At 42.7% G+C, this 12,925-nt stretch overlaps 1 protein-coding gene across 3 annotated transcripts in view; it reads left to right on the forward strand.

The window, feature by feature from the left end:
- Window positions 1-12,925, forward strand: part of LOC122418498 (transcription factor SOX-2-like) — a 117,266-nt gene that overhangs the window by 45,830 nt on the left and 58,511 nt on the right. For all 3 annotated transcript variants that reach the window (XR_006262521.1, XM_043432740.1, XM_043432743.1), the window contains exon 2: window positions 9,527-9,592. Coding sequence is in view for 2 of the 3 variants with exons in the window: in XM_043432740.1 (XP_043288675.1) it covers window positions 9,527-9,592 (66 nt within the window). In the remaining variant the exon portion in view is untranslated. The remainder of the gene's footprint in view (window positions 1-9,526; window positions 9,593-12,925) is intronic.

A 12,925-nucleotide genomic window follows, 5' to 3' on the forward strand; every position in this document is an offset into this window, starting at 1 on the left:
TAACACATGCGCGCGAATGCACAAAAGCTTGGACCAAAAGTGTTTCGGCGCTCGAACCCGCAGGCGCAGAGTATTTATAAACAAATCGGACAATCGTCAATCATCATTCAAGCTCGCGTAACTTTTCCGAGGTGGGGAAGAAGGACGCCGCACCTCGCTCTCACAAAGGAATCACTTGGGCAAAAAGGGAAAGAAAAAATTCCGAGGGTAGCAGAACTCACGGGATAAAACACAAAACGCAGCGTTCCAGCGTTCCAAAGCGCGCGGCTCGGGGTGCTTTCGGTTTCTCATTCCCATTGCCGTGCGGTTCCCTCGAGGGGAGGGGGAATCGAGCTGAAAAAAATGTTATTGGCATATTTGAATAAATTCACCTGCGACTGTGGGCCAGCGGCGATCACAATATCGGCGACGAAACAATGAAATTTTCAAGGCGAAAGGGTTCCTGACGCGCTAACGTGACTACAACGAACTGCTCTCATAAAACGAAATAAATAATTCTCTGAATACGCGTTAAAATGTTTCGTCAAAACTGCGTGATAATCTGGCGTGCAAAGGGAATGTGGAGAAATTTTTTTCATCAAACAGTTCAGAGATCCGAAAAAATAGAGAATGAAATAAAATGGAGAAAACATTATCGACGTAACGGATAAAGCCGAATAAATTCTGATTAGATGGTAAAAATTCGCGTATTTAAATTATGAGACGAGAGGATTCTTTATTTTTCCATTTACGTAAACACTGCGCGGTTTTATTTTTCCTCGTGCGCGTACATCGAGAGGGACAGAGAAAAATATGTATTGGATCACGTGTTTGAGAGGACGAGCGATGCACGAGGGGGAGAAAGGGGCCAAAAAGTATGAAGGGTTTGGTGGGATGAGAACCTCTTTGTTCGACTGTGATTTGCAGGGTTGGTAGTGTACGTAGTGGCCCTTGTGATTCTCTCTAAAACATGAACTACCGGAAGCCAGCGTCAGAGCCGACGAAGAAGACGACGACGACGACGATGAAAAAACGTTGTAAAAAAAGAAAAAGTAAGAAGGAAGGAAGGAGAAGCGGGGGAAGAGTGAAATCATTCGGGTTGGAACACACCCCCCGAAGCCCAGGAGGGTGCTCCAAGCTTCTTCTCTCCGGGTTCCACTCCCCTCCTCCTCCTCCTCGCTTGGCTAGACTCTCACTCGTGTTCTCGAGCCTTTATATAGATTTATTTCGATAGCGCGCTCGTCCTCGGGCGACTCTTCTCTCCTCTTCAGCATCGATTGCAGCCCTCTTCGTGATATATACGACGGGAGAGAATGAAACTATCGAAAGAGACTTGGTATTCGATAAGAGAGAAAAAAAAAAAAAAAATTATTGATTATAGTACAAAGAAAAGTTTGAATTTTTTTGTTAATCGAAAATTATATTACATTGAAAATTTCGTAATTTCCCTATATTCGTGGCGCTTATGCGCGAAGAACTGCCGCAAGAAACCTTGACGCGCGTCTTTGGATCGAGACGAATTATTAAATCGATCACGCAAATTTCATTATTTTGACAGTTTTTTTTCCCCCCCATTTGGTGACCAACAACACGAGAAGATGCCCCTTCGCGGGGTATTCGATGAAGGGAACTCGAGTCCGCGGACATAAAATTAGACACACGATGACGTTGAAGAAAAAAATTTGAAAGCAGAGTGTGTTAATTTTGCCTCGCATCTAATCTCAAAATAGAGAAAGGCGAAAATCTTTCAAAGAAGCCAGCAGTCTGTGTACAAGAAAGTATAAAGAGCGAACAAAGAGAACGAATTCCACGAGAGCAGGTAACAATGAAAAAATTGTCACACTCCGATCTCTCATCGCATTAGTTACCCTCCTCATGACGGGGGCGAGTAGGTAAAAAGAACGGCTCGCAGCAGACACGAGCCTCCAAAGAAAAGCGTGTACGAGACGAGCCAGTATACACAAACATCGCCGCGCGAATGAATGAAAGAAATGTTCGATTAATTAAAAAATCTACGGGATTTAACTTCCCAATTGGATCGTAATAACGGGGGAAAAAGGGGCACCGGATTCGATGTTGAACGCGGTAGCATTGAATTTCAAAAATATGGGGCCAAAGACGGCGCGGAGAATAATGCTCGTCGCTTGTGCGCGCGTTCAAATCGTCCACGGCGTCACTTTTGCGCTGGGGGTAGTCGTGGCGACGAGGCATAGAGAGAGAGAGAGAAACGAGGTAAAGTGGAGTACGTTTAGCTCCGCTGTATACACCTATATATATATATGTAGACTCGTAACTGAAATCTCAGCATCCACCCCCCTCTGGAGCGAAAGACTCGTTGGTGCGGGGTAACCCCTCGGTGCGGCCTCTTCTCTTTTCATCCCCCTGAGCTGTGACAGAGAAACCGAGAAGTGTCGCGGGGGGAGAGTTACAAGCCCGAAGGTTGCAGCTGCGTGCCCTCGGCCAGGTGTGCCCTTCGTTCTCTCGCTCGGCCACTATTTTCTCTCTCTCTCTCTCCTCTCTCGTACTCGCCGAGAACCGTACGACACTTTGTCGTTTTTCAGCAACATTGCCTGGCACAGGGCTGGTTTTCTCTCTCTCACTCCCCTCTCCCTTGTCTATGACTCTCTTTCTCTCTTCCCGGAGCGTCGTTTGGCGTTTCGGCCTCGTATATATCCCCCGAGGGCACAGAAAAATTCCCGCAGAGAAAAACGTCCTCGTTTCGGATCGTCCATACACGAAACCGAGATTCACGCTGCGATATTACGCTCACGCTCTTGAATTTATTATCGCCCCAATTATCGTATACGCGAGAATTAACGATCGTTCATTCCATTAAGATTTTCACGAGGAGCGTTAGTTTGTGTAATTCGAAGTACAATTTTCGCAGAATATTGTCCGTTGATTCGTTCGTTGCTGTTTTGTTCGACAATGTTTTTTGGGGCGAAATTTCTGTGGTTTCGAGGTTCCGTATTTTTTGTTCACGCGATGGGTATGTCAAAGTTATCATTTCGCTACCGTTTTTGAAATCCCCTGCTTCGAGTCGCTCCATCTCTGAAACTGAAGAAACAGAGCAGCAGGAACCTCCTCGTTTTTATCTGTTGGGGCGTGAAGATAATTCATTTGCCATCCCCTTCAAAATGGGTGTCGATGAAGAAGGTACTCGAATCCTGCATATGTCCGTTTGAAAAATGCGTTTGGGCGACGTGATTTTTTGGAGAGTCAGTTTTGCGAAAACTGCCCAATTTTTCTCTATTATTTCGAGGTAAATTGAGGTTTTGTACTTTTTCCTCGACCAATCTCGTTCTCCATTTCCGTCCTCTTTTAGTACGCGTAGCAGGATTTACCGCGGTGTGTAATATTGAAAGGCGCATGAAGGCGACGGTAAAAATACGTGTACATGTTGCGAATGGGAGAGAGAATCACAGATGGGGCAACAGAAACGTAGAAATTGCGGAAGCGAGTATAGTGACGACGATATCTCGATAAGCGAAGCGTCGAGAGTGACGTCGTTATTGCCCTCCATTTCCACTTCCACCTTCGTACTTCCGCTCGTCGTCTCACTTGGATATACGTTTCATTTCTTTTTTACCATCGTGTGTTTCGACCGCACGAACCGTGGCTAAACACACCCGCGAGCCAAGCCCTCCAACTCACCGCGCGCGTTCTTTTCGAATCATCATTATTTTTTTATCACTCTCCTCGTCACGCTGCTGTGCTGCTAATAATTTTTCCATTTATTTCAATAAATATACTTCCGAGAGGAATCTTAATATTCGATTATTATGCGCGTCTAATAATAAAAAAAAAAACTTTTTTTTCCAATTTCCAAATAGATTGCGCACTTTTCCCCCAAAGTCCCACATTTTTATCCTTTCCGCATATATAAATGCACAGCGCGCGATAATTCAGGCTCCCGCGAAGGAGCGATTACGTTTTTGGTGTTGAAATTCGCAGATTAGCGAAATCGGTATTTATCTCGAGTACATACTACACGGTGGCTGTCCTGCGGCAGGAATATGACAGTGCTTTGCTGAGCGTATATCCCACACACCCGAAACGGAAACGGGCTTTCCCCGGTGTGGAATATAGCGGCGAGGAAAAGAGGCCAGGGAGAGGGGGAGGAGGTTGTAGCCTACCGGAACACCGGAACCGGAAGGGTGCGGAACCTCCGACTCGCACTGATTACCCAACGAGAGTTCGCCTTGCCATGAAAACCCTCATTCAGGTGAATTTGACTATCGTCGGTTGAGTTCCTAAAATCATTTTTAACAAACTCAGAAACCACCGAGCACATTTACTATTAATTAAAAACTGTTTAGCCAGTTCATTACGATTAATTAATCATTCGCGAAGGAATTTCGCGTAGAATAAAATTCGTTGTGTGTGCGTGTGTGCGCGCGCGCGCATTTACATTTACACGTTTTTTCTCATGCGAACGTGTGGGTGCTTAATAGGTGAGTAAATGTGTGTAGACAGTCTCACGGGAATGATTATCCATCCGAGTTATGTGAGCCTTCCAACTATTATACACGTATATTCGTACATATATCAGAGTGAATTTAGTTCCACCTGTAAAAGTCGGACATTGTGTGAACGGTGACTAATGATTGGCGGTTTAAACAAAATGCCTTGTGCTGCTCTTGCTCGCCGCTTTTTTTCTCTAGCACTTACATACGTGCGTGTGTGTGTGTGTGTGAGTGTGTGCGTGTTCGGTGAGTATAGATATTGAGAGATGAGGAGGAAGAAATTGCCTTGGAACCTACCACGTTGCTCGTCTCTTCTTTCGGTTGCCCCCACGCGCGCAGACCGAATGTAACGCACAAGGGGCAGCCATTAGGCCAAATGACTCGAGCGTGAACAACTCGTGATTAAAAGGACGATTTGTTATACGCGTACACCCATATATTTCTATTCGTATGTGAGTGTGTGTAAGTATCTCGCTATATATCCATATATCGAATGATTTTCTCAAACGGCGATACGGAGCAGGGATGAGAACGATGCTTGGCAGGTCCAGATCTATCACTCAAATTCTCGAGGATACTCGCCACTTCTCCTTCTCATTATTCTTCCCTCTCGTTTTCACTTTCGTACTTTTTGTTCCCTTCCCGCTGTATGGCGACTTTTGTTTTTTTTTTTTTTTACTTTTTTACTTTATTTTTCAATATTTGCTACAAGAGTTTTGCAACGATGAGTTACGGAGTACGAAATGTATATAATATTTCACTAATCACGAGAAAAAGGTGGCGGGAAATTGATGGAGACAGGATGAACCGGCATTGGAATTTCCGCGTGGGAAAAGCTTGAAGGAAACTTGGGCGAGTTTCTGGAATTGGAAAAAAAATTGTCCGTTTTGGAGAAAATTTTTGTTTCAGCTGGACAATTTCGATTTTCGATTTGAATATTTCGTAAAATCATTGTTAATCGGCAGGTTTAGAAAATTAGCCGTCTTTGATTGGAAGATGCAATAGAATTTGTCGGCACGTCGCTCGGCGTGAGAAAAAGTGAATGTCACGCTGGCACGATTGCGGGACAGGATTCGATCGACGATATATAGGAACGATCGAGGGCGGTAGAACGGACGGGGGTAACGCGTCCGGTTAACTCCATGGGAATCTCAGCTCGAACGGCCCTAAGCAGGTGAAACGAAAGCGCGATAATTATCGACGCGAGGCGTTCACGGATTATTTATAAATAAATTGAAATCCGAGCTAACGCACCTGCTCCGGGAGTCGAGATACGCTCGGAAGGGCGGGCCGGGGGCAATGTATGTCCAGGGGAATTGCACAAACTGTAAATACGCGCGTCCTCCCACGTAGCGGAATAATTTGAATACTCATATGTATATGAAGTCGCGAGGCTATGGGAACTTGGACTCGTTGCTGTCGTCTCTCTAAACACAGTAATTAGTCGAGACTTCGTTTGCCCCTTGCTCCACCTCCTCCCACGCCCTCCCTCGCCGAGGGACACGGTACTTGGGCGTATATATATCTCAAAATTACACGTTTAGTCGCAAAGCCACGTGAATTATATACGTCGTCGTCGTCGTCGTCGACGACGACGACGACGAGAGCACACGATTACCGACTCGATGTCACGTCGATCAGACACATTTTTTTACACTGATTTCCCGTTGTCTTATTCCCTGATTAAAGGTTTTCCTCGCGGTTCTTCAATATTCGTCTGATGCGAGTAAAAAAAATTTTTTTCGTTACGACTGCAGCAGACAGTTTTATTTATTGATTGAGATCAATCTTGTCGCTTGATTGCAATATAATTATAATGAAATGCTCAAGTTTCTAAAATGATATTGCGAATGCATTAGAAATTTTTGTTTTTTTTTTTTTAATATTGTCTCCATCGTTTCTGTGAGAAATATTCGGGATGGATCGAAGGTATACCTATATACAAAGTTCTTGAATTTTTCAATAACTTGGGCACTCGTTGAGCACAATTTTCAACCTCTGTGAATATATACTCTTGTTTCGTCGGAGCTAGAAAAGAATAGACAAGAAATATTTTTTCTCGAATATTCAATACATCTGCAAGTACATTCGAATCTCCGCGGAAAGAGAAACGGGATTGACTTTGCAAGTACCAAAGTCCCGATGAGAAAGGTGTGCGTGTATAAAAGATGCTTAAATTTTCGACGCGTTGAGGTACTAAATTCGTTGGAGCTCGCGGACAAAAGAAGTGAGTCGACGAGATCGTCTTTTGTCACCTTCCACATGACAAATGATTGGATAACTATGTATATATATATAACATATCCACGTGTTTCACTCCCACGATGAGAAAAGAAAAAAAAGAGAAAAAAAAAGCAGGTAGCCGAACGGAATGAGAGTATGTGACGTCACAGACTCTCCCCCAGGTGATAACGTGAACGATTATTCATTAATGATCGACAGTTGGGTGGTAAACTGGGTAGCCGAGCGGAGGAGGAAAAGAGAGAGGGAGATCGAAGAAGCAACATAAATTGGGGAGGCAAAGTAAGAGAGAAAAAGATGGTTTTGGTGCGAAGGAATAAGGAGGGAAATTAGAGTGACGTTGGCGTATCGAATGCCAATTATTCTTCTCCACAAATATGTACCCTTAGCAATAGCCAGAAGTCTCGTCCCCATTTCCATTACTCGTTGGATTCATCGGTTATTTTTTTTCCGGCGTGCTCGACGAGGTTTTGACGCGACGCAACAGTCACGCAGGATATTATAAATAAATAAGCCCGAGCAGGGCCCTATCAGACGAATCTCCGATACATTTTTTTCCCCCCGCTAAAACGATTGGCAGCTCTGCCAATTATGTAACATTGCTCTCTCTCTCTCTCTCTCTCTGTAGATGCAGAGAGACGAATTATTCTTCTCCACGAACAATTTTCCTGTCGGAGCAGATTTGTCCGAATCCGGCGCGCGCGTCGTTATTTATTTATTCATTTGCCTAGAAGCTCTCCCAGCTTCCTAGACGTATATACACATCGATCGTCAACGTGTACACGTTTGATCAAAATTCACGCGAAGCTATTCCCATTACCTTTACGATGCAATCATCGCCGCGCGCCTCCCAGCGCTGGCACGTTGGTGGAATCCCGATCCAGGCAAATTCGCATCCCTAAAGCCACGAGTACAAAACCAGCTAACCCTATCCCACCTATATATATGCATTCTCATCGAAATCCTCGTACGTATCCATAGATATATAGAAATAAGGTGAACATATTCGAAGCGTGTGGCGCAGGGCTCGACCGCGAGGGTGGTTACGCTACCCGCTTACCCAAAATCACGTATCCCACATTAATATATAGGTAGGTACGTGCCGAGCTCTATATATATAGAAAGTCTTTTGCGCACCACCCCTCGAATTAGCGTTGAGCAAAAAGGCATTCCCACACACATTGCGCCACATAGCAAGACCCAATGGCTGTTTTGATGACGCCATCCTATATGTGTGTGTCTATGGACTGGCTGGATTTTGTGGCAATGCTGGATGACATGTTGCGTATTTCACGAAGCAATGCGCGGCTCACACGCGACGAGAGTCAGAGAGAGAGAGAGAGAGAGAGAGCAGGGGGGGGGGAATACACGCATGAATGCATAATGCCTGCGGACACTGATTTTCACCCTTCCCCCGCACCCTCTTGTGCACCCTCGATTCCATAGCCCCTCTCTCTCCCTCCATTTTTCTCTCTTCGTCGATGGAGCCCGACAGATGGGGTTCTCACGACCGCTGCCCCAACTAGCCACTGATGCGCCCCCTACCGCAATTTTTTTCCCCTTTTTTCAGTAGCTCGAGGCTTGCACCCCGCGATAATGTCCGAAGCGTAATCGGTCAACGATAATGCCAATGTCAAAACACCCAAACCTCTCTCGCACCTACCTTCGACAAGACTTTCCGTCAAGTTTTGGTTTTTCACGCGGCGACCCGATTCCTCAGTAGGCTTTTAATTTATGCGCGTCGACGGGGTATTCATGAAATTGAAAGAAACAAATTAAAACGAACTGTTTCTAAATCATTTATTCTGAATTTTTTTTTTATTACAATTTTACTCCAGATGGAACACTCGATCGTAGGTTCAATGATATATATATGGGTCATTCCATACCAAACCGACCAATCCGTGACCCCGACCATTTTTGATTTTGCTGAAAATTTTCTATTATTTTGTACCTACTGAAAGAAGTCGCTTCTAATTTTTTTATTAGATTTTTTCCCCGACTCATCTATTCACAAAACGCTTTTTTGCTTGACACGAGATAAAAAATAGAAAAAAAAAGTAACAAGTTATGAATATCACAAGCTAAACATTTTTCTGCATGCGTTAAAAGGTTTATTAAAACGTGGTGAATTTTTTGAAAAAAATCAAAACGGTCCAAGTTTGAAAAAAAAAAAAATATTTTTGGTTAAAAACTGAAAAAAAAACGTATAAAAATTAATTTTGTTATTTTTTTCATAAAACTACAGCTCAAGACGAAAAAAACGACCTACTATTCTATTTCGATATCTCTGTTATTGAAGAAGTCATGAGCGTTCACAAAAAAATTGTACGGAATTTTGAAAAATTTATTGTAATCAGATGAGTTGGGGAAAAAATCTAAAAAAATTAGAAACGACTTCTTTCAGTAGTTACGAAATAAGAGAAAATTTTCAGCAAAATGACCCATATGTATATATATATATATATACGTACCGAAAATTCATGGCGTGCAAGTATAATCCTTTCCTTTTTTCCCAGCACCTAAAGGACGAATCTGATTGGATCGATTCTTATGAAAATTCATTTTCTTTCGTCCTCCTTTACGATTCATTATTACTTCATGAAACGACAACACGAAATAGTCGCTGGTCGAGAGATTCGATAGCGTAGATTATGATGTTATCGTTGTATTAGGGTGGAGCGACTTGATGAAATATTCGAAAAGGAGGAAAATACTTTGGAGGATTAATAAAAAGTTCCTTCTTTCACATTAGCTGAGAAATCTGACTATTTAATCGATGTTGTTGATAATTGTTTTCCAACGTGTTCGATTAATTTTTTGTGTTTTTCTTGTTCCAGGTCGGAAAGTGATCGCAAAATGTTGAATCCTGAGACCGGTTGTTATTCAGAATCCGTTCGCGCATGGTGAGTTAAACAAAAAACAAAACACAAATTTGTTTGAAAAAATCGTAGATTCTGCTGAAATCGTAATTTAATGGGGGAAAAAGAGGGTCAGGGCACGAAAAATCAATTTGAAAAATGTCGGTCACCGGGCGGGAATGTCGCGAAGACGCGCGTTTGGAACTCGTTAGTTTTGCAGTCGCGTTTGTTTTTTAATACTTCTCTGCTCCAGCTTGACATATTTCATCGTACCACTTGGTCCACATGTACGCGTATTTATAACTCGCGCTACATACGAGCTACGTCATTTGTGCACTCATTAGCGCCATTTCTTAATTAGGGAAAATAAGGATAATCCAAGGGTTGGCGCGGAAACCTTTCCAATTCCAGGAAAAGTACAGATTGGGAAACGTTTTTTATCGCGTATAGTAATTGTTAAATAAATAACATTGAATTATAGAATAAATTATTGCAAAGTAATTAACAATTCTAGCATCTATTCAATTGCAAATATGAAGGAAGCATTTACCAAATGTATTCGAAATTTAAAATCAAACTCGATAATTTCAAGCATCAGTAATTTTATTGTCGTCTACAACACAGTTTCACATTCAGAAGAAAAATTTTAAAAATCACGTTACCGCGCGAGTCCTCAGTTCAATGTTCTCAAACTTCCGGAATCGACTACCAAAAGCATCATTTTTTAATAAAAAAAAAAAAAATCTCTACTACAGCTCCAATAAAATCGGAGGAAAAGTGAATATAAATTTTCACACAATCTTTACTGAGAATAAAAATAAGCGGCGCTCCGAATGCAAATTGAAAAGCTGTCTTCGTGCTGAGCTAACGTATTCCGTAAGTATGATATTTCAGAAGGAGAGGGGGTGTGTCTCAAAGTAATATGAAAAAAAATCCAAGAAAAAAGACAAATGCATTATTAATATTATTTGCTGGAACGGCAAATATATCGAGTCATGTATAATTTTGTCCCCCCCCCCCCTCCCCCACCGATTTCTCGCTCTTATTCTGGACGGTTATTATTCGGTGGGCGTTATTCGTTGAGTGATTTATTTATTTATGAGGTTACGAGGCACGCCGGAGTGGTACATCCCTCGTTCCACTCTCGTTTTTGTTTTGTTTTTTTTTTGCCCCTATACATATCTCATATATATAAATATACAAATATATGTATAATATATTTAGCGTAGACGAATACATTGCGAAGGTTATAGAGTAGTATTAGAGAGATAGGCGTCCGAGACTCGAGATCGAGTGAGAGGGTGAGAAAAAAGGGAGAGCGTATAAAAACTTGAGGCGAGAAAAGAGTGTTAATTCGAAGTGAGAGGGTGGCGAGAGCGAAACGAAAAGTCACGTCACCGAGAGAGAAAGAGAGCGGAGAGAGGAAAATAGACCCTTAATGCGATTACCACCGTTATCAGATGTCACTTCCACTTCCACCTCGCGTGATGACTGTCCCCTTCCCACTCCACCTTTACGAGCGTTTTTTGTATGTTTGCTGGCACTTGGAGAGACCTGTGCTCGTTTGTCATCGCGTGACGCTCTCTCCCGTTGAACACGATTTACTTCCGTTTCGCTCCTTTTTTTTTTTTTTTTTTTTTTATTTATTTGTTTCCTTGCCACCCTCTCTCACGATTTCTTTACCGTCGTCTAGGCCGATTTTTTCGCGCGCAGAACTTCGTTTTTCTTTATTCAATGTGGAAATGAATCAACGGAAAATGGCACGAAGATAACGTTGCTCTCGACTTCCTGATTTTTCAATTGAACACGTTTTATACCGTATCGGAGCATTGAAATTTCCTTACCTGCTCGGGATTTCTCAATCTCCTCGATAATTCCGACAAAGTGTACTCCTTATTGATAACGGCCACGTTATATTCAGAAGCATCGGATTCGACATTTTTACCAAAAAAAGGTCGAAAAAAAAAACATTTCGCAATGGAAAATTTACATGTGAACCTTGAGAAAACTCTGACACTAAAAAAAACTCTTTTAATACCACATTTTGATTGCCGAAAAAAGCCTGTTTACGAGACGAAAACATATTTTTTATACAAAAACTGTTCAAGTCAGCGTGCCAAAAGAATTTTCTCTCGCGATTCAACCTGCTGCTGCGGTAGCGAACGATACGAGGAATATGATTTGAAAAAAAAAATGAAAAAGAAATTTAATACCGACCCAAAGTTCAGTGAGGATCCGTCGAGAAAAAGAAGATGCGCGACGAAAGCGCATATGTATATAGTTGTAATGAAACGAGGGCGAGGGCAGTTTATTCCATCGCGGTACAAAGTGAGAATAAGGGAAAAAGATGGTATTGAGAGAAAGGGATGGTTTGAAGAGGCATTATTGCCCAGGAGGCATGACCACCCCCTTGTAGGGCTGTTTAAGGGCGGGCAAGTAGACTCGCGTGTAGCACGCGACTCAAGTTGGCTGTTCCTTTTCCAAGCGGATGCCGAAGAACCCGAAGCGCCCTAACTTACGTTAACGACGACGTTAATGCGCGACCGGGACCGTCCCAACTATTCCGTCTCTATCTTCCCCTCGCTTTTCTCTCTCGCGCACACGCCTATTTATATATTAAGAGGGAGAATAAGAGAGCTGCCACATTGGAGAGTAGAGGGGGTTGGTGCGGAGCCGAGAAATTCTCTCTTACACCATGAAAAGCTCGATGTAGGAAATCTTGGCGGGCGGCGGGGGTGTGGCCCGCCGTAGATACGGGGATGATTAGACGTTGGACCCCCCGGTGCTCTCAGAAGTGGCCAAAACCTTTTTGTCAACGTATACATATACACGTATCCTCCTAAGAGAATAGCCCTCCGGAAAATTCATTGACTCCGAGTCGTTCGTTTACTCCACCGGAAGCCCGGAAGTAGTTACACAACCCCCTTGTCAAGCAGGGGGATGAGTTTTCTCTGCGCAATCGCAGCCAATTAATTAATCTCGTATTCTCGCTCAATTAAATCTTTACTCTGAAATTTTGATGCAATGCTTCCTCCTCCTTCTCCTCCTCTTTCATCTCTCCAAAGATTCTATCTCTTGAATTAATTCGCTGCCGATGGCTATAATGATATACGGGGGATCCTTATTATTTGTTGGCTCATTTCATTCCTTTTTATTTATTCCATCATTGAATATATTCGTTAATGCTAATCAGCGACAAACTTTTCCATTCATTTTTTGACGAATTCCAATTTATTCTCCGACTTTCGTTTCAAGTTTTTTTTTCTCTTTTTTCAATTTTCATATTTGAAACGAAATCAACGTTATTTCCGTTCAACTTGTTTTCCTTTTCACTTTTGTTTGTTCCAATTGTGTCTGTGTGTGTGTGTGTGTGTGTGT

This window comes from Venturia canescens, chromosome 11, assembly GCF_019457755.1.
Source record: "Venturia canescens isolate UGA chromosome 11, ASM1945775v1, whole genome shotgun sequence".
In the NCBI taxonomy this organism is placed as follows: domain Eukaryota; kingdom Metazoa; phylum Arthropoda; class Insecta; order Hymenoptera; family Ichneumonidae; genus Venturia; species Venturia canescens.